Source organism: Lepidothrix coronata, unplaced genomic scaffold (genome assembly GCF_001604755.1).
Source record: "Lepidothrix coronata isolate B3197 unplaced genomic scaffold, Lepidothrix_coronata-1.0 Scaffold1, whole genome shotgun sequence".
Taxonomy (NCBI): domain Eukaryota; kingdom Metazoa; phylum Chordata; class Aves; order Passeriformes; family Pipridae; genus Lepidothrix; species Lepidothrix coronata.
Window position 1 is genome coordinate 9019606 of NW_016690181.1, and position 23174 is coordinate 9042779.

Sequence of the window (23174 nt, forward strand, 5' to 3'; positions counted from 1 at the left end):
AGTATAGAATGAATCCTCTTTCAAAACAACAAAAAAAAACCAAAAATCCAAATGTTGAGGCATTACTTTTCAACCAGAGTATATAATCACTATTCTATCTGCCCAGAATTGGCATATTGCTCAGTTTCTATTTGGTTTCACTTAAAACATAATAGAATATTTCCTCAGTAAGCTACTGCTGTTTCAGTTCCGTGAGTGGTTCCTTAAGACAGGCTTTACTGTATCTTTTTTGTTATTCTTCTTTCTCTTTCCCGATATATTCAGTAATGTTTCAATAGCCAGCTTCTTCACAGAAGCAAGTCAACTTGCAAGAAATCTCTTGAAATACCAGTGACTACAAAAAGCAAGACAATAAGTGATTCTGTAAAACATTATTTTGTGTACCCAATCTTTAACACATATCACCTGAACATACAAGGAGCCATAGAATCCTAAGTGCATACTGAATAGTACTTAACACACAACAAACTGCAATATGTATGTTCCGGTGCAATCATGGAAATGTTTTATTCTGTACTGGAAAAATATCTAAGTTTGAGCTTCTGTGTTCATTGTTTGGTTCTTTGTACAGTGCAAAAAAAGGCAACATTTTCTGAATATTATGAATTGTAGGTACATTGTAAACTTCAGCCTAAGAAGATACATCAAATCTAGTTCTAGAGCCAGAAAATTTTCACAAAAGCTTTTCCATTTCTACTAATGTCTGTTTCAGCAAGTCCAGAGAAGAGCAACAAGGCTGGTGAAGGGACTTGAGCACAAGTCCTATGAGGAGAGGTTGAGGGAGTTGGGGTTTTTTAGCCTGGAGAAGAGGAGGCTCAGGGGAGACCTCATCACTCTCTACAACTCCCTGACAGGAGGTTGTAGCCTGGTGGGGGTTGGTCTCTTCTCCCAGGCAACTATCAGTAAGACAAGAGGGCACGGTCTTAAGCTCTGCCAGGGGAGGTTTAGGTTAGATATTAGGAAATTCTTTACAGAAAGGGTAATCAGGCATTGGAATGGGCTGCCCAGGGAAGTGGTGGATTCTTCATCCCTGGAGGTTTTCAAGATGAGACTGGATGTGGCACTTAGTGCCATGGTCTAGTAACCACAGTGGTAGTGGATCAAGGGTTGGACTTCATGATCTCAGAGGTCCCTTCCAACACAGCTGATTCTATGATTTATTCCTAAAAATAATTTCTGGTATTTCTAACACTTCAATTTAACATAGAAACTGTATTTAGGTGCTAAAGTTTGCAAAATCACTCTTCAAAGCAATCACTAAGCCCTTTCCTTGCTCACTTCTTGACAACTCATCAATGGGCATTTACATCTTGCAGGAAAGCAAATGAATGAAGTACAGTAAAAATAAATTATGATTCTAGTTTCCCCAAGTTTGGAAATACACATTCACATACTGATCCTGTAGTGATTGAGGGAAAGAGAATATTGTTGATTTCCAAAGTAGTGGCATCTTGTTTGGGGACTGAAATAAAACTGCTGCCTCTCTGACTTTTCCATTTCCAAGGCCTGCAGTGTAAGTTTTTCCATGGCTTCAATTTGCAAGCTACACAAAGCACTATGCAGGCCATAATTTCATGAATTTCACAGTTTGAATTACACTGCTTTAGGATCCCTGAAAATTACTAACAACTGCACATGACTGGGCTTTCTAAGGCCATCTGAGTGGCCTTAGTTTCCTCCCTCTCTTCAGTTCTAGAAATCTCATAGAGTTACTTAAGCAGCCATTGCACTATTCAGCTGTAGGAATGCTGAAATCTTAACAGGAGTGTTACCAGAGCAGCAGGTTGTCCTGGCGTGGAAACTGGTGGAACCGCTGGCCTTGGATAAGCAGCTGGCGAAGCAGAAGGCACTGCAGCAGGTTGGAGAGGAGCTGGAGAAACCATAGGTTTCAGTTCAGTGGGTTTACCCTTCTGCTTCTCTTGCAGAAGTTTGAGAGCATCCCTGGTGATTAAACACAGTGAAATACTGACAACAAAGAAACTATTTAATAAGTCCCTAAGTATTACTATTCCATCACTTATTCTAACTAATTAGCCACTTCTGTACATTTAAATTTCTGTTGCCAAACCAAACATTAAGAAGGTGATTATTATTAAATGATATTCAATTTATGTTATTTTTGTAGTATCTTCTTAGTATATTCTATGAATAAAAGGGTTTGAATATGCAGTAACAGAAAACATTTGTGTTAGAGAAGCACAACAATCATCATTAGTAACTGTGAGCGTACAATGTGATTTGTGAATTGGGCTAACAATTCTTCTAAATAAGATGGTACACTTATTCAGGCTATAAAGTCTCAAGTAAAAGCTGTTTCATCTGTTATATTAGTAATAATATGAATTTAATGTAATTACTTAGTGCTAATTGAAAATTAAGTAATAAATTTAATCAGTCATTTCTCTGTGCCCTTCTGCCATACAGTCAAGTACAGATGGCAAACAGGTCCATACTCTGTAAGCCAAGTGAAAGACAGCACCACACTAGAGAAAAAAGCCAAAACCTGGGTAACATCTAAACAGTCTCAGCCGTGGTTGGACCTTGCCTACTCTATTCTCCCAGGATTTCATAGCTACCACCTCAACATTTCTCTCTTTTGGGCACATTATGACAGACATGAGTAACTCCCATCTTAAACCATGATACTTCATCTACTGCTGGTACACTGTATTTATAAAGCAGCATGCTCCATAAATTGGCAGAGAAAATTAAAAACAAATTAAAAATCAGACTCTTTACAACCCTATCATGGTTTTGAAACACAAGCCACAAATACTAAATAAAGCTGTCTAATTTCAGTGGATCACTGTTTGAGTGAGAGTATTCTTGAGTGACAGCCAAGAGTTTGTTATTAAATTTATTCATTAAATTAAATATAGAAGAACAAAATCTCAGAACATTATGCGTTCTTAGTTCTTCTTAAAAAGTAGCACTCCAGCACCAAGAACCGAAAACCAAAATGCTCTGTATGTTCTGCATACTGCATTTTATCAATTGCTGACTTGCTTCAATTTACTTTTAGCTCAACAAATGATTTTTTGATTCAGCAAACAATATTAAAAATAAAAACTGAGCTCAAGATATAATTTGACATAATTAAAAGTTGTTAGTTGTTTTCCCACATTAACATGCCAGCCAAAATTTGCTTTAAAATTAAGTGTTTAGTATTTAACACCACCTCTATATCAGGGAAAAAAATTATTCTATGGAATCTAAAAATCATTCCCTACCATTATAATTTGAAACAAAAAGAAGTAACTGCGTGACATAATGCAACTTTTTTAGTTAACATATTAGAAGCTACCAAAAATTACTTAAGGGTTTTAACTTGACAGTCATAAGAGAGACCATCTGGTTTTGATGGCTTTTACTGTGTTAACTGAAAAATGTATTGCCAAAATTGAGCTTATTTTTAGAAGATTCACTCAAGACTTTTTGAAACTCTTTTGTGAGCATTACATACAAATATGTACAAAATATACATATATAAAAATCAAAATTCATAAACATTTGTTACACATACATATGAATAGACTTCCCTCCCCCCCAATTCCACACCATTTAACTGATTAGGAAAAACAGGTACAGCAATGTTATGACTGTTATGGTTGCAATACTGCAAGCCTGAATATAAGTTGGAGGAGGCATCAAACAAAATAAAATTAAACAAGTTTTAGTACAAGTCAGGCAAATAGACACTTTATTAGAACTGGAAAAGGAAGGGTTGGTCACATCTTTCCAACAAGTCTATAAACTTCTAACAACACAGGATAGCAAGAGAGAATGATGAGAGAGAGGGGGGTAACAAACATGAAAGAGCAGTCTGCTCCCCAGAAAAGATACCACAGCCTAATAAACATTTATTAAACAAAAATATGCCTTACCAAATTGTTATTATTAGAAGTATGCAGATTCTGACAACTCTGTTACACTTCAGTTTACCACTACTCCAGAAGTGTATTGTCTTTTATAGAGTCACGTTAGCAAAAATCCAAAAAACAGTGACAGTAAACCGAGTATTTTGCATTCCAAATATACTTTGCTTGAAATGGACAATTTTACAGACACCTAAAAATCACTAAGAATCCAAGGTGCAACAAGAGATGTATGGATTGACACAAGCCTCCTCTGGTGGCAGTTACTGTTACTAAACTGTCTCCATCCCCTCTCATACACACATCTCTTTACTCAATTCCTATAAAATATCCTGGAAGAAGGAAAATGGTGAGCCGAGAATGCTACACATCAAACTTTTAGGAATCAGGCTTATTGCCCTATTAGCATTATAGAAAGAGCTCATTCCTCCACAATGGCAGCCAACAAACTGCACACAGCAGAGATCCTGCTGTACCCAACAAATACATATGAACATAATCTCCAGAAAAACAGCACTGCATCTCTGCACTGTGCTTTATTTGCAAGCTGAAAATGTCTGAGCAGAGATCCCAAACCACACTAATTTAACAAGAGCCGGAGGGAAGGCACTGATGGGAGGAACACGGCCTCAGAAAAACACAGTTCTTTGTAACTAACCTCCCCACCTTTTCATGGTTGCATTTATAAATCCCTAGATCACTAAATAGGATGGGAAAGGACAGGAGCGGCCTGTAGCGATCAGTTTTAACATAGCTCCCCCAAACACAGTGTCTGAGCTGATGAGTAGAAGCATGGTACAATCTTTGACAGAATTTGTGAATTACTTGGTACTGACCCACCAGTTTTCTAGTATGTTTTTGAAGAAACCAAAGGATTTTGCTTAGAAATAATAAAAAAAAAGCTGCCACTCCTTTAAAAAAAAACCACAAAAAAACCAACAACAAAACAAGCAAGAGGAAGACAACTGTAAATCAACCTTGCACAGACACATAAGAAAAATATAAATAAATAAAAGCATATAAATAAATAAAGTATCAGCCCACTAAGGAAACAGATTGTGGCAGAGAAAGCTATTAAGTAGAAATTCCTATTGCTATTAAAAATTTTACACTGAGTTGAATTTAAAGATAGAAAGTCAGGGGAAAGACTCTTGCTTACTTATGTAAGTCACTATCTTTCTTTGTTTATTTTAATCTGGTGAGTGTAGCAAAGGAAATACCTCCCTGAATATCTGTAGCAGCTCTCTATAAAAATCTGCACACTTTATTTCAAGTTGAATATAATGGCAGAGTCTGTAGGCATATGAAAGATTAACCCCATTTCAAAAGAATGGTTAAAAAAACCCAGGCATTCTGTACCTTAAAAAGACATTACAAAGTCAAATCTTTTGTATAAAAGAAAGCAGTTTTAAAAAGAAATTATTTTGCTAGATAATTCTCATAGCTACAGAAAAATCTTTGCTACATCTCCATGACAACTAGGAAATGTTAATTTACTAGCTCAAAGTCCTAGAGGGTTTCCACCTGCCATAGTCGTGTTACACACCATAAATTACCGTTACAGTTACATAATTAAGAAGAAATTATCTCTGATGATTTCTGTTACACAGGATATTATATCTATTCAATTCCTTATTTTATCTCAACTCAGGCAAAGATCATAAGAAAAAAAAGTTTTGAAAAAACTGTCTGCTTTTCTGGGTTCAATTCCAAGTTATACTGACTTGGTCCTGGTTGTCTTTGACTGGAACTAAAACAACAGCAGCCTGAAAGGTCTGTGTAAGAGAATTTGTTGAAAGGAATAATTTTACCGAGAACGAAAATATTTATTTCTGCCAAAATCCTCACCTCCAATAACATACATGCTCATGTGAAGATAATGCATCATTTCAAGGCTAAAGGCACTGGATCTACCGTGTTTTTATATACAACTTCCCCACTCAGAGGCTTGACTGCCAATGATTACAAGAGAACACTCAAAAAGTTTAATAAACTACTAGAAGCCTGATCATAACAAACCACAGCTTTGTAAACAAACATTCTTTAAATCGTAGACAGGGAAAAAAGGGAGAAAAACAGAATTCTGGAATTTCTTATCATTACACTTCATTGCTCTCCCCAGTCTACTAAAAATGGGAACAAATGAAATCCTGACAGATTTCATAACTGAACTTCAGTGAAAAAAAGCAAAAGATCTGAAATCCCCAAGAGTTAAAGAAAACACACCACTGGTATTTTATTTTGGCTCTGTATGCATCTTGGAGAAGCAAAGTACTTGAGATACACAACAGTAGCTCACAGTGGTGCTTAAGAGTCAACAGTCATCATTAGCCTGAGCTGCAGGAAATGTGACAGCATTACCACACAGCTAAGGTGGGACATAAAAAATATTAATGTTTGTTTGTTTGTTTTTTAATTAAGGCTTCTTAAAATATTTCCTAATCTATTCTCCCTATCTTTTCATTAGGTTTTTCAGATTTAACTAAGCTAATCCACAGGAAAAAATAGAACAAAGACTAGGTTTTTTGAATATATTGATATTAATCTCATGGTGATTGCTCTAGTTTCAAAGGAAGAAATAAAGAAATATGGGGTTGCAGCTTTACCAAAATATCTACATACTCTTTAGTGAAGATTCCTCGAGGCCCAGTAGGTGTCACATTGCTTGGATCTAGTCCATGTGTTTCCAGAATGTTGCGAGCTGCAGGACTTAAACGAACCCTAAAGACATGAGGGGAAAAAGTAAACTATTTAAATAATAAGATTAACTTATTTCATTTAATGTACATCAAGAGAAACTACATTTCTGTCTGGAAACAGAAATGTGATTAACTACAAAGCAGAGTACATAGCTAGAGTACCCAGTGCACCTCAGCATGACTTGCTTTCTGAAATGAGGAAAAGAGCCAACATGTAGATATTTCAGAATTCTTAGATACAAAAGAAGCAACATATTCATAAAAGAATAAATACTTGGTTTCAAGTCTTTCCACAAAACCTCCAATTCATTATTTCCAAAAGGAGACTGTATTTGCACCTCATTGAATTTTAAGAACTGTCTATTAAGCTCTTACCAAAAAAAGGTATGTCAAAAATGATCACTTGGTTCTGAACATGTGGATACATCTCTAATTAACAGCTGCAGTGAGACATCACTGTCTGATATTCGTTGGTAAGACATAATCCTTTCAAGGATCCTTTCAGTGGATCATCCTCCTACTACAGGTAAGGCTTGGGCAATGACCTCAATTAGTTGTCTTTCACTTGCATGAGAAAAGCCTGAACGCTGCCAGCACTTAGTAAACAGAATAAACCAGACTGAAAAGGTAATGAGGTTGGGGGGGAAAAAAGGAAAAAAAGAAAAATCCCACAAACAAGAGAATAAAAAATTTCAAACTACAAAGTTTACATAACACATGCTACCAAAATTAGTTCCGTATCTTTTCTTTAACAGGCTGTAATATCACAGCTTTTGTGCTATCACAACTCACGGCAAATAAGGAGTGATAAATCCAAACAAGATATATCCTGCAAGATGAAGCAGTGATTTATAGATTATTGTTACCTGACTAACCCTCTGGGGTTGACTCCCCCTCCAGAATGTTTACAATGCTTAGAGCACCTTAACAGATTAAAACAAAACAAAACAAACAAAGACCACATAAACCCACTCTTTTGAGTTTTTCACATTCCACTGGTATGAAAATTAGAAGAATATCAAAAATACAAGCGCTTGGAAGGGTTTTAGAGTGTGCCATTTGTTTGGTTTTTTTAAATCTCCTCGAAATATAAACAGGAAACAAGTTATAGATACACTGAGCATCTGATGCATAAGCATTAGTGTCCACCACATATTAACACAACTTCTTCCTAATTGTAAGCTTAAAATCCTTCATAAAGCAATTGCATGTCAGAATAAAAGTACATTTTATTCTAATAAAATTATGCTGTTTGAACTGACTTCTTGGGCTTACAAGCAAAGAAATATTCTAGGCATGCAAGCCTTATTATCTCACACATACTTAAACGTTCTTAAACTAACAGCCTATTACTTGAGGTAAAAGTATACTTAGTATACTTTTGGTTCATGTATACTAATCTAACAAAGAGTTCCATTTCATAACAAACACAGAAACCTACTGCAGTTTTCCAGGCTGAGGTTCCAATTTAGGAGGAGCTGCAACTGAAGGACTTGCAGGAGCTGAGGGACGTGCAGGTGGCGGTGGAGCCAGGGAAGATGGATCACTGTCAGCAGCTGGTATTTCAACTTGCTTCCAGTCCTGTCCTTCCTCTACCAGCAGACCAATTAGCGAGCCCAAGCGTACATTTTTGCTTCCTTCATCCACCTAAATTTAAGGCGATGAGAACATTAAGTTACATATTGTGCTGCCTACTCTAATATGAATAAAAATGGTAGATGTGAAAGTTTCAGGTGTGTTAATGACAATTCATCAATAAAATATATCCCATTTTATTCCTATTATTAGTAAGATGACTCAAGACTGAAATGAACTATAATTGCTATTATAAGGTTATGAATATTAACCTATGTCCCCAAATTCCATACACCTCAAGTTAGCATTCAGAAATCAAAGTAAGTTTTTAAACACACAGCCTTTGCAGCTCAGAACTAGAACAGACAAACTGTTACAATTTTGCTTAACTTTTCATCACCTGGATTTTTGAGTCACTGCTTCATTTTCACTATTCACAATACCAAAAATCCTCTGCATAAATCTCAGTGAACCCAAGAATCTCTGATGTAGAAAGACCTGAAATAAGTAGGACTTGTGGGCTCCGATGGATGAGAAACTGGACATGAGCCAACAGTGTGCGCTCGCAGCCCAGAAAGCCAAACCCATCCTGAGCTGCATCTAAAGCAGCGTGAGCAGCAGGCTGAGGGAGATGATTCTGCCCCTCTACTGGTTAAACCCCACCTAGAGTGATGTGTCCAGGTCTGCAGTCCTCAACACAGGAAAGACATGGACCTGTTAGAGCAGGCCCAGAGGACGAGCCACATAGATGACCAGAGGGGTGGAGCACCTCTCCTACCAACACAGGCTGAGAGCTGGGATTGTTCAGCCTGGAGAAGGGAAGGCCTTGGAGAGACATTATAGCAGCCTTCACAGTCAGACAGAGACAATGCCCATATCTCCTCCTCATACAATTTAACAAAGTAGTGTCTGCAAATGCAGAATAGGTTGCACAAGTTTTTTGTCTAGGCTATTAAATGCAAAATAATTTTTTGGAAACATTCAAAGCTGAAGAAGACAAAATTAAAAATAGTGAAAGCATTACTAAGCAATTATTTAAATAACTACAGGGAGATTAAAAACAGATTAAAAAATACATCTGATGTGAGACTTCATCCTGGGACTGCAAAATAGATTCTCTGAAGCTTATTATGTTTGTTGCTCCACAGTTGAAAACAAAACCTCAGAAGTTTCAAGGTGTTACAAAAAAATTGAACATCTGGGAAAAAAATACTCTAGCAATGGAATTAAAAGAAGGAAAAGACTTACAGAAATATTACTTGTTAACATAAACTAGTGCTTACATGCAAGTTATCCTGTAGAAATTAAACACTACTGACAATTTCTTGTAAATCCTGATATATTTCACTTGCAGCTGAGTTCCATCTTATACCACCTCTCCTCCCTACCCAGCCCTCCACTTATTTTGATGCTTTGATTTTTGCAAAGGATGCTGCCTTTGCTTATACAAAAAAGGAAGATGCTAAACAGAACATCAGTTCTTAAAAGCTGCTACATGGGATGCTACCCTCCCTTTTCTGTTTTGGCAAAGGGTAACTATGCAAATACATGCTGCTGTAAGAAAATGCAACTGTAGAAGAGATAGGCAACCTAATATACCAGTTCAAAAAGCTTTTGTGATAACAGCACAAACAGGTGTCTCACTGTGCATAGGGTAGAATTTGCTAGGAACTAGTTCATACTCACACCCATTCTGCTGTTTCCTAAGTAGTTGGACTGCAATTAATATCAGTATATCTAATATATATAATTATGCAATCCATACCTCTTGTGTAGCTATTCTCTAGACGAGATCTCCCTGATCAAATTACATAATATTTACTATAAATACACATCTCATTTTTATTTTATTTCAAGTTCTTCCAAATCACCCTATTGTTTAATTATTGCCGAGGGAGAGAGGAAACAGCTGCAATACACCACCAGCATAGAAATGAGACTGTTTAGAAAATTTCAAAGTCAAGAATTTGAGAGAGAAAAGCATAAGAAACAAAGACACAAAATGTTAGTCCTCCCAAGTAAACCTTGAGGATGGAGCCTTGGAGCATAAGGAACAGACTATAATTTACATGTCTTCTTTTCTTTCAAGTGAGGCACAGACTAGCCTTTAAGCACTGGGAATATCTGGAAAACATGTTTTGGAACAAAAAGTAAATTTATTATTTAAAATCATCCACGATTATCTGCACAATTTCTAAAAGGGAAAAAGAAAAGATATCCTTGTTCTTGTTGGAAGTGCTACAGGCTAGTTGACAGTTTAAGCCTTCACAGGACACATGAGGGAACTCCACATATTTGAAAATTGTTTGGAGAAAATTTTAGAAAAGTGGTGAATATTGAAAGGGAGGGTAAATACTTACCCTGCCTTTATACACAATTAACAATACACTTTAATTTCCCTCCCCAGAGATAAGAAACTTGAAAATGTTTCCATTTTACATATTTAATGCACAAGACAAAGTCTCCCTTAATTTTTAAGCATCAAATATGAGCTTTCAAGAAATGTAATATTTACTTCTACATAGCAGCCGCAACAGAATGCTACAGAATTACAGCCCTACCCTTCTTAATTCTGAGGAGAATTAGCATCAGGCCATTTTGAAATAAGAAATATTTTTTAAAAACGTTAGAAAAGAGAAGGAGGAGAAGACAGGAAAAGAGACAGAATTTAACTTGTCTTTTTAGATCACTGTATGTAAAGCACAGCGTAGGACCTGCAAGCAGACCTTAAGCAATCTAGGGTTAGAACCAAGTCCTCCATTCTGATCTCTCTTGTCCAGTTGTTACTGCTTCTGTCTTGGTACAGAACAGGATTTAAAGCCAAACATAAAAAAGGAATCCAAACAAACTCAGCATTATCTCTGTTATATATGCACATAAACATCAATACTTCCAAATTATTTTCAGAGAACTTCACACTCATCCTAGTTCTCGTTCTTTATATTAACCTTAATCAATCTAATTTTAATACAGAAAATTATTAACTCCAAGAATTGTCCTCTGGGTCAGCCCATGTTGTATAATGTTCCACCCTGAATGACTAGCACAAGATAATCTAGCACAGAGACCACATATCCCGGATAAAGTATCACCCAAAATTCCACATTCCAACTAACTGATTGTGACTTGTTTTCTATAACTCAGAGTAAAAGATGTCATGAACTACAATATTGCATGAACATAATTCATAAGGTATAAAACATACAAACCAACATAATTCAATCAGGGTAGCTGAAAATCCATTACATACATACCTAGAATCATGTGTTATGTACCAGTTGTCTGGTACATGTGCAAAACAAATAGAGCAATTAGTTCTCCCTAGAAATGCAAGCAAGTGCATTATTTTCAAAGTTGAGCAGAAATTTAGCTATCTAAACTAATTTTTGAGGAAATATGCTAAACAGCAGTCTAAAGAGAAGTTATATCATCCAATCCAGACACGCAGAATTCCTACCAGTATTTTAGCCAATGTGCCCTCCTCACTCGATTCCATGGTAACCACTGCTTTGTCCGTTTCAATTTCACACAACGCATCTCCAACATTCACTGTTTCACCTGCAAAATATAACAGAACTTAAGGATACTTATCCTAAACTTCTTTTCAGATTATAGAAATAAGAGATCTAGCCATATAATATAGTCATTTTATATTCTTTAATATATTTTAAAGCTAGTTGCTCCCCCATTGTTTTTAATCATATTGCATCTTTTCTTTCCAAATAAAACTGCCAAGATTCAAGAAACACAAACTGCTGTTATGTGTTCAAATACTGATGTTTACAGTAGGTTTTCCAAGAGAAAGTAGACACACAATGAAATTTATTTCCAGAACCACATACTCAGTAACGCTGCCATGAATAAAATACTGACCCTTCCACATTCATTGTCAGCCACCAGCCAGAGCAAGCTATTTCAAACTGTTTAAGACAATGGTCACAGGCGACAACATCTTTAAGTATCACAGTTCTTTAAGTAGTACCTACACTACTAAAGACATTTAAATAAAAACCCCAGGAATTTTATTCTCTTTGGGAAAGCACATCTGAAAGCTTGTTTAATCTCCTATATAGTTAAAAAAGGTCTCTTAGGAACATACTTACTTTGTGAAATAAAAATATGCACAAGTGCTAGAAATTGCTTTTGCTACATTACACAAATCCATGATTAATTCTGAAGCATACTCTTCTGCTGCTTTTGAAGAATATCTGTATCTGCTAGCAGATGATAAAGGTATTAGGAGTCTGGATTATTTCAACAAATCAATACTGACTAGATGGCCAACATTAAAACTCAAATTACATTAAAAATTTTGAGGCAGTTGAACATTTTGACCTCCAACAAAATATAACTTTTTTCTTATAGAGACAATACATACAAGCTTAAAACATGGCTACAATTTTATATGAAGTAAAATTTTAATATTTCCTCATTACCAGAAATGCTGCAACCGCATTACTGATCTAAGCATTTAGTTGAATCCCTGACATCGCTCTATTGTGCTTAAGCATCAAAACAAACCTAGTGCAGGTTACCACCTGTATTTAGGTAAGAGACAAATACTTTTTAAAAAAATATTATTTTCTGTTTTGGGACTACATGAATTAGAAGGGGAAACTTAGATGTTGTATGATCCTTGTGATCTCTGCACTAGGAAACAATGGAAGTATTCAACACTGAGTCACTTACAGTTTTTAAGTCATAAATGTTCATATTATAGAAATTGGCAGAGAAATACATAAGGTAGCACCTGATCTCTTTAATGTAATAATCTAACAGCCACAATGCACTTTGCAATAACTAGAGCATAAACAATTTATACGAGGAAGTCAGAACTCCAGGCTCTACACTAGTGTTTTAATTTCACTGGATCATTAATTCAAGAAGCCCATATATCAGCTCATTAGGCAAGTACTTCTTAGCTGTTAAGAAATCAAATTGTTGGGCAAATTCTGTAATCTACAGAGCTGAGATTGGCAAGTAGAAAGGAGCTTAACTCTCTATCTTAATCTGCAATCAGACTGTAAGTGTTCTGCACCATTAAAAAGAAATCTCCGTGCTAAGAGACCTGCTGCAATACCTCCAGCAGTGTAGAGAGACAAAGGAAATACTTTCATCCATGTGTTTGTCACACATGACATCTCTTACCTTGGGTACCTGAGGTACTTCACAGAAAACTAAGGATTCCCTTGCACAGGGAGGGCAAGAGGAAAAGTCTTCAGATAACCAAATAATCCAGTTTTCCAGTACTTTTTTTGTTTTCCTTTCATTGCTGCAGTCATAAAGTGGTCATAAATTTGGAAGGCAATTTATTAAATGCAATTTTAAGAATAAATCATAGCAGCATTCAAGTCTTATGTGTTTCAATACCCAAGTGCAATAGAAAGGACCATAGTTATTTTCAGTAGAGATTATAAAATTTGCTATAGCTCCTAATCAATGCCCACTTTGATGTCAACTACAAATCAGCTTTCTCAATATCTAGGATTGGAAAAAAATACTTTTACAAAGCATATCTTTGCTCTTACACTTTAAACTGAGAGAGCAGTATTTGCAACAGAAGTTGCCTGAAAAATCTGAGGGGTGGTTGTTTGCCTTTTTTTCATTTTTTTTACCGTAAGTTCTTACAGCTAGGCTGAATGGTCAGGATCTCTACTGAAGCAGAGTTTCCCTCTGGGAGATCACATCCAATGGGCATTCAATAGCCTACATGCTCTGTTCAGCTACTGACAGACAAGTATCCAAGTCACAGGATACAAACTGCATTCCTTAATGTACTCTTTGCAAATCAAATCAGAGTCGACTGAACATAGAGAGTGAACTCCCTGGAGCTGATGTCTCAAAAGGTGGCAAGAGTTACACTGCATATGGAAGCTGCTAGCACTGTTGTACATTCTATTTCCTGCCCACAATAACAAGAGGATTTTGGTCTCCTGGGCTGTCAGTCTATCATCTTTCATCAACATTAAATGCATACATAATAAATACAAGTTTTTAAAAACATATTTTTAATCTCTGTGAGAACGACTTTATTACCCACAGGAATCAATATGAAACTGCATTAACAATGAGAAGGAAAGTAAATCTGTCAATTAAATTTAGTGCTTTTTCTTCTGCAGTACTGAAATCATCTGTCCATCCTTTGAAACTGTAAAATGAAAACATTTGATATTTACAAAAAGAATGGGAAAAATTATCAAAATAGTATTATACTGACCCCTTCTGGTTATACAGTGGGAAAAACATTTCATATGGAAGCAGCTTTCTTCTCTCAATTGATTAAAAAATATTTATTTTCTTGGATATTAGATTATCAAACATTTATATTCAGCAATGCCACTACTTTTAGATGGCCAGTAGTTTTCTGGAGGATTAAGTAGTTAAGAGCATCCCTTACACAGAGGAGGAGTACAAGCATTAAATCACTTTTGCTATTTTCTTCAAAATTTATCTTGAGGGTTTTTTTAATGTTGTCATTATGTTTATTTTCCAGACTATTACAGGAAAAAAAGATATTGATAGGAACTTATTTGGTCACAGATGTAGCCAAATAAGACAACATACTCTATTCAGTTTTGGGGTTTTTTTCTAAATATAAAGTCCAGCAATAAAAATACTAAAATAGTTTTCTCTCAAAGTCCAACCATCAATTAAGATTTTATTTTAATTAACTAAAATAGGTGTGAAGCTTTTTTGCCTTTTGCATTAGGGTAGAAGTGTAGTGGAAAGACTGAGAAAAATCATTGTATGGCTTTTGCATCCTAACACCTTTTTTAAGAGGAAAGTTTATTCATTCATGCTGTAGAGTAAACAGGAATCTACTTCAACTTCTACCGTGCTCTCTTTGCTTTCTTTTGCAATTTTGAATGCTATAATTATTGTCAAACAGGCTGCTGTTGATTTTTAATGTCTTACAATTACTGGAAAGTAATGAATAGAAAAAGGACTTTGGATCATTCCTTTCTCTCATAATCTTGGACTCAATTAACTGAAGCTTCAAGTTTCAAGAACACTGGTACAATTTCTTTTAACAGACATAAACTGCCATATCGTTACTAGTAAATTCTGCAGAAATTCTTACTGGAAGTTTCATGAGCAAAAGGTCACATCCACTACTGGAGCAACAAGCTGCCTTCCAGCCACCTCTCAAAACATATTCAAAATGTGTAAAAGCAAAAGTGCTCTCATAACAGAATGATGGAAGCTGTATCAACCCTTAAAAGGATAAGCCAAAGGAAATGGTTTATCTAGGCACATAGTCAAAACACATTTAGTTATTCAAATTGTATCTGTCAAAGATAACAACCTTTACAAGATTTCATCTCTTTAGCAAATCTAAAAATGTCTGTGAATAAGATATACTCCTACAGTCATCTAAAACTCTGCAATACGTCCTGTAAAAATGGACAACTGCTACCTGGGATCCAAAGTTACTGTCAAAACTCTGTTTTAATATTAAATTGAAGAGAGGAAATGGTAGGAGGAAACAGGAAAAAGGTCTCTTTACAGAACAGGAACCGATGAACAGAAACTGCTGATTCTTCTACAGATCATTTTTCATTTACATTCATCTTGTGAGAAGACAAAACTGACACTTCTTATCCAGTTGCTCCAACATATTTCAACAGGACACAGTTGTCAGAGCACAAAGAACCTAAGATAACGAAGGGTGTTAGGGCTTTTTTTTGGAAGAGTAGTTTGGCTTTTTGTTTGGGTTCTTTTAGGGAAAAATTTCCACATTTGGAAACAGGGTTATGAAAGTAATTTAGATTTTTCTATCAGCTTTAACTGTAGACTATAATTAAGACATTAAACAGGAAACCCCGATAAGCAACTATAAAAATACCATATCTTTCATGGTATTTCATGTCACAGCAGAAAAATGAAACAGAGACTCTCCTCAAAGTCAGTGGCTCTCAGACTTTCAAAGTTACGGATCAGCATGACAAAACTGGGAATTAAAAACAACACACCCACCCACAGCATGGAACATCCTAAGGGAAACTTTTAAAAAATATGATCAATACAACCTTTTGGAAGGCAACTTAAGGAAAAACATTTCAGAAACAATTTCAAAGCAGGTATTGTTCAAGATGACAGCATCCATATAGCAAACATTTTGCTTCAAAATACTCATCCATAACCAGAAAGAATAATCTTATTTTTACAGAATAGATTTACATAGCTAAAAAATTATGAAACATGGCCATAGAAAATGCTGTCTTACCTTCCTTTTTTAACCATTTCACAATGTTTCCTTCTTCCATTGTAGGAGAAAGTGCAGGCATAAGAATTTTAATACCAGGTGTACCTGCAAAACAAGCACATGGTTATCCAGACTAAATACTTTTTCAGTATAATTATTTTCTCAATTAACTGCTTAACACAAATGAAATTAAAATTGCATGAATCTTAAAGACAGAACAAAAGATTCACTATTATGCTCTTTTTTTTAAGCTTACATACAAGCATGCCCTCCAAGGAGCACGAAGGAAAACAAGGCACACTACAAAAAGAAATGGAAATTCAAGAATTCTGAATTCCTAAACCTGAAGTTTTGCTGATTGTATCAAAATCCACCACAAGCACTACATCTTTCTTTCTCCTATCCTCCTCCTCCTCCTTGACCCAGGTTGTGGAATTTTTTCCCGATTAAAGCATATCTTTTAAATTAATAAATCCTTTGTGACCCTAGTACTTCAGGAACTTATGATCTGCCTTCTTCATTGATATTTTCCAATGTTTATTTATACTTTTTACTAGTTAACTATATCTTAGCAGAAATTGCCTAATTTCAAGTTTCAGTGATTTTATCTTATGCATCTGTTAAAAACCTGGAAAAATTTCTCATTAGTGTTTCTTCTCACGGGTGGGTGTCTACGGAGAGAACGGGTAAATTCTTAGACTTTTTTTCCTTTGACAAGCCAAATAAAAAGATCTGAAGAGTCCAATGTATTTAAGCAACACAACAACATAACCTCTTTGGCCCTGCAACACTCTGCACCAGACACAGTCAGCGGGCAGGTCACTGCACTTTGCCAGCTGACTGAGCTGGCTCAGTAAACCCACGCACAGAAACAGCACCGTGTAACAGCAACCTGCCTGCCATGTTAGTGGGATTCTTCCCAGGGCAGAGCTCAGGAATACAGCACATTCCTTGGCTTCGTAGCAAATTACATCTCTTGTCACTTGATCTGCTACACCAAAGCAGTAGTCTGACATTAACACAAGGGATACTACCTTTCTAACTTCCAAGAATAGTTTTGACGCCAAAAGAAAATATCTTTTTAGGTACAACTTTGTAAAAGCAGTTTTCCAGTACCTGGCTCATTTTTGAGGTTCTTTTTTAAACTATTACATCTGAATCTGTATTTAGTTAGAGAACAGAAACAGATACATAGAAAGTACGTTGTATACAACAGCAAGGTTCAACTCTGCTTCATATTCCCTTTTCTCTAATACCTATCAACAAGGGTTATTATCATTAAATAGGAAACAACACCACATTTCTCCCAGTTGCTATATTGCTTAGGTCAAGCAGAAACAGCTAAAAAAACTTCGAAATTAATCCTTTTTAATTTTTTTTTTACTCATTATCTGCTTTACAGTTCAAAATTCTTCTAGTTCTTCGTTGTGCTTTTTCTTCCAGAAGCTGTGCTAAGGTGCATGGAGGACAGGGAGGTGATTTGGGACAGCCAGCACAGCTTCACCAAGGGCAAGTCCTGCCTGACCAACACAATGGCCTTCTGTGATGGAGCGACTACATCAATGGACAAGGGAAAGGCTATGAGTATCATCTCTCTGGACTTCTGTAAGACCTTTGACATAGTCCCCCCCAACATTGTTCTCTCTAAACTGGTGAAATAAGGATATGATGGGTGGACTGTTCTGTGGATGAGGATTTGGTTGGATGGTCACATCCAGAGGGTAGTGGGCAATGTCTCAATGCTCCAATGGACATCAGTGAAAACTACCTCTTGGGGTCCTGGTGGATGAAAAGGTGGTCATGTGGCAGTCTTCTGGCTCACAGCCCAGAAGGCAAACCATATCCTGGGCTGCATCAAAAGCAGCATGCCCAGCAGGTCGAGGGAGGTAATTCTGCCTCTCTGCTCTACTCTGGTGAGATCCCACCTGGTGTACTGCATCCAGCTCTCGAATCCTCAGTACAGAAAAGACATGGATATGTTGGAGGGGGTCCAGAAGAATGCCACAAAAATGATGAGCGAAGGAACACCTCTTCTATGAAGAAACATCAAGAGAGTTGGGGTTGTTCAGTTCGGAGAAGAGAAGGTTCCATGGAGACCTTATTGCAGCCTTTTAATACTTAAAGGGAGCTTCTAAGAAAGATGGAGACAAACCTTCTAATAGGGCCTACAGCAACAGGACAAGGGGTAATGGTTTTAAACTGAAAGAGGGCAGACTTAGACCAGATATAAGGAAGATTTTTGGTGAAACTCAAGAACAGGTTGCTCAGAGAGTTGGCAGATGCCCCAACAGTGGAAATATTCAAGGCCAGGTTGGATGGGGCTCTGAGCAACCTAATCTAGCTGAAGATGTCCCTGCTCACTGCAGGGGGTTGGACTAGATGACTTTTAAAGGTACCTTCCAACGCAAACCCTTCAGTGATTTTTTAAAAAATGTGAAATGGAAACACTGTAGTGAACCCCTAATGACCTAAGCAGCCATCAGTGATCTCAACATTTTAAAATGCACCAAGAGCAGAAAGGGAGTAATTTACCCCCTAGAGCCCTCCCAGACAGCAACACAATCAGGATCATGCTCCCCCAAACACTTGTATTTTGTGGAAATCAGCCCAGTTGCATGGATGATGTTCCCAGAAGACTGCATGAGCAAATATACATATTTTTTGTCTCAGATTTACCATGGTACTTAAATGTTTTTCAGTTTAATATTACTCAAGACTGCAATGTTTAGAAATTTATCCAGACAATGTTCCTTGTAATGCTGACAAGTCCCATATGAATTACCTTCAAGGATTTTCTTTAAAAAGTTTATTCTTGCAACCTCTCATCTTGAACTATTACACAAAAAAATGGACTAACATTAAGTATGTGAATGCCTATCTATGTTCATTTTCCAAATATAGTTTTGTACTATTTGAAAAATGACTGACAAATTACAAGCTAACAGTAGGCTTTACACTATACATATTTATAAAGAGTATTAACAGATAGCAGCAAGCAGAAAAAGAATACATTACAGGATGCAAACAAGTGTTCTCAGTTTCATTGGTCTAACTCAACAAGTCTAACTTTGACAATCAAAACATTATTTTGAAGTCATATCCCACAAATATCTAGGACTACTGAGAACTAGTGGATAGAATTCCCAGAAAAAAAAGTGAAAATAATCGACATTTTTAATGAGGAAAAAATTAATTTTTAAACATGGTGCTTTACATGTTTCACTTCCACGAAGAGCCACTTGATCCATTTCCCAGAACATGCTTCGTACTTTGGCATAAATACAAAACTGAGCAATAAATTTGTGCAACTGCAACATTTTCCCTTCAATGTTATGAGCAACTACCACAAAACATACAATCCATTCTGGTCCTTTGATCAAGTCAGGAGAGAAGATTCAGCAGCAAGTACCCATTAAAAAGTCAAAAAAAAAAAAAAAGGATACAAAGCAGAAGGGGGAATTAAAAAAAAAGTTAAGGCACGTGTCAAGTCTGAAAATGAGAAACTGCCACTTTCTCTACTATTGTGCCCTACAGCAGGACTGGTAACTGTAATGGAGAAGCAGAACTCAAACTGACCTAGAAGGTCTCTGACTACATCTTTAATAGCCAATACAGTAGTTAACAATCTTCCCAGGCACTTAACTACTTATTACTAATAGTCCCACTAAAACAAAATCATGCCACACAGAATAAACCCACTTGACACTACATAAAAACTGCAAAACCTCTACCAAATGGGAATTCAAACAAATAAAATGGTAACTCAAAAAAATTCTTTCCTTCATCCTTCCTCAGCTTTCCACCTTCTCCATGAAGGGATTCAATGCATATTTAGGCTGTATATCAAACAGTGAGAAGAGCAGGGCTTTAAGAGAAGAACAGACCAGTAAACCTCTATCATTTCCTATAAACTACAATCTAAGAATCCCAATGACAGGGAATTTTGTATTTAAACTTACTCAGTGTAACAGTTTTATTACCTCTTCTTGTCCCCTTTTGATATGGAACCAACCACAGCATTCTGATACCAAAAAAGCCTGCAGTGAACTGAAGAGAAAAGCTTTAATGTGCCCCACAGAGCGGTATTTCATAACTTCCTAATTCATACTCTGTAGTCAATAACTGAAACATTTACTTCAACTTAACACCAATTCTAAGACTAAGATACATTAAAAACAAACAAAAAATTGACAGACCTCTGACATAAAGAGGTCATTCTATTTTTTCTATTTCCTATTTTTCTTCCTTCCCTATGACCAACAAACTAGGAATTCCATTTTGAATTAATTGTTTTAATTATGCAAGACAACTTTTCCTCTACCACCACCATAGACAAGGATAGAAACACAGAGAGAAACAAAAAACTAAAGTAACACAACCAAACTAGATCCATATGAGCCAATACTTCAAATGGTGGCATTTTCAGAAATAGAAAAGATAAAAAATAAAACTAATGCTAAAATAAAACTGACTTAACTTTAAATTCTCAAACTAGGAACCAAGAGTGAGTTTTATGTCCAGAAGAGCTGTAGTTTACCAGAGAAAACATGTCTTTGTTTTCATTTTAGAGGCCACAATAAACATTTAAGAAAGACAATGTCACCAAGATATGCACCACCTTGAAAAGCTGTAAGGAATATTAGAAGGGTTCAGAGAGGAAAGACTGAATGAGTTCAAAGAGTGATATATCCACCTTAAAACACAAAAGCTTACTGTAAGGAAGTAAAAAAGGTTTCACTCATTTCCATATCCAAATTTAGAAATTTAACTCCAACTAGATACAAAATACAGTCACCACAAAGATTGCGTGGAAGGACTGTAGACAAGAGGTCTCTAAAGAGTTAAATAACAAGACTAATTTCAAGGTAGGTAATCCTGCATTGGGTAAAAAGACAAACATATTATATGAAGAAAGAAGCAAATTTTTTCTAATAAAATTTGAAAATAAGTAACACTCATTTCAAGAAAGGGACAGACTTCCCTATATCACACACAGCAGGTTTTGCAAAAGGAAAAGATTTTCATACTGCAAAGCTGCAAAAGTAACGAGTGCTGGAAAGAAGGGAATACTGAGATCTAAACCACAGTCATTAAAAAGTCTCTGAACTACTACTGAGTTTTATTACACAAGCTTATTTCTTTAAAAGTGCACTTAAAACCCAAAGAGTTCATGCTCAGCATCACACCAGGACCTCATAACAATGCACCTGGTTATTATTTAAATGTTTTACAACTTGTAACTTACAGATCAAGTAGGGAAAGATTACATTTCATTTCAGCATCCAAAACTCTTCCCACATCTCTCAGAGACAGAGGAAAATATGGAAGGTCAATAGATGATCTGCCTGATAATTCTGCAACAAAACTGCTGAAAAATGCATCTTGAAAAGTTATTGTCATAACCTCACACCTTGATTCCTATGTGGAAGTGTATGCTAGACATGCAATTAATAAATACAAACTCCACTTCTCTGTTAAATAAAAAAATTAAAAAAGGAAAAAAATTACATAAAATACACATTCTATGCCCTTCTCTAATTAGTTGAAACATTACCTGAAGAGTAAGAGGACAGAAGTGTGGTGGAATCTCCAAACATGGACCCAAAAAACCACCAATTAAACCAATTAAAAAGTTTCTTTTTTTCAGTGCTTAGCTATACTTAACACCTAGAAAACACTCCCCTATTTTCCATGAGAACTTTTCTTCTTATCCACAAGAGAACATTTTCATATTTGAAGGCCTAATCTCCCATCACTCCATTTTCCTCTCTACATTCCAACTCCTTCAGGTGTTTTTACCTTTCCTAATTCTCACCTCTCTGCAATTTCTCCTTGCAGCCCATACGCATCCTAATGCACTTGCAGTGCCGCGGGAGACCAAAGCAAAGAGCACCCTGCCAAACAAACCCAGCTCATCCACCTCCCCATCACTGCTGCTCAGTTTCCGCCCAGCACCAGCGGCCTCTCACCCCAACACCCACCGGGCAACACCGGGCATTCATAGCTCCCTGCCCTCGCACAGCCTTCACTTCTTGCCCAGTTCAGGACGACCTGCCTCCCGTGGGAGGGACCCCAGGCTGGAGCAGGGGAACGACTCCGACTCCTCTACCGGAGCAGCGCCAGAACAAACCGGGATGGACTGACCGTAACCCCCATTCCCGTCTTCCTGCACCGCTGGGGGTGGGAGGGAGTGCTAGAAGAAAAGTGTTTTTAAGATTTGCTTTACTTTCCATTATCCTGCTCTGATTTCGACTGGTAATAAATCCAATTACTATCCCCGAGTCGTGTCTGTTCTGCACACGACAGCAGTGGCTGAGTGACCTCCCATTGCCCTTATCTCAACGCATGAACCTTCTCTCATACCCTCTCTCCCCCGTCCAGATGCGGAGGCAGTAACAGCGCGGCTGCGGTGGGTGCCAAACACCCAGCCAAGGTCAATCCACCGCAACAACCCGCCCTCACTCCTCACTCCCCGCCGCAGGTCGCCGCAGGCACATCCGCAGCAGAGCAGCCATCACGGCGGCCTGTCACTCACCCAGCAGCTCCCGGGTGCCGTGCAGGTGCCTCCATCCCGCTCGTCCGGCGACGGGGAGCCCCGCGCCCAGCGCCGCCCGCCCGGCCCGGAGCAGCCTCAGCGCCCGCTCCCCGCTCAGCCGCAGGGACGCCGCCATCTTTCCGCTCCCGCCCCGGGGCTGCCCCTCTCCCTGCCTGAGCAGAAAGAACCCGTCCCGCCCGCGGTGCCGCCGTCTCAGCCCTGCGAAGCAACGGCTTCACCGCCCCCGCCCGCGGCACCGAGTGCCCCTATTGCCCCGGGCACGA

The 23174-nt window shown here is 37.3% G+C and overlaps 1 protein-coding gene across 6 annotated transcripts in view; it reads right to left on the bottom strand.

The window, feature by feature from the left end:
- PDHX (pyruvate dehydrogenase complex component X) overlaps positions 1 to 23174 on the bottom strand; it is a 36678-nt gene that overhangs the window by 13299 nt on the left and 205 nt on the right. The window contains exons 1-6 of one of the 6 annotated variants that reach the window (XM_017809529.1): positions 22891 to 23041; positions 16377 to 16460; positions 11607 to 11707; positions 8016 to 8221; positions 6498 to 6596; positions 1773 to 1941 (exon numbers count right to left, since the gene is read on the bottom strand). In XM_017809529.1, coding sequence (XP_017665018.1) covers positions 1773 to 1941; positions 6498 to 6596; positions 8016 to 8221; positions 11607 to 11707; positions 16377 to 16460; positions 22891 to 23026 — 795 coding nt within the window. In that variant the 5' untranslated portion in view covers positions 23027 to 23041. Of the gene's footprint in view, positions 1 to 1772; positions 1942 to 6497; positions 6597 to 8015; positions 8222 to 11606; positions 11708 to 16376; positions 16461 to 16611; positions 16637 to 21909; positions 21968 to 22170; positions 22271 to 22581; positions 22604 to 22890; positions 23042 to 23174 lie in introns of those variants that run through there. The other 5 variants (XM_017809565.1, XM_017809554.1, XM_017809548.1 and 2 more) reach the window with 5 other exon arrangements.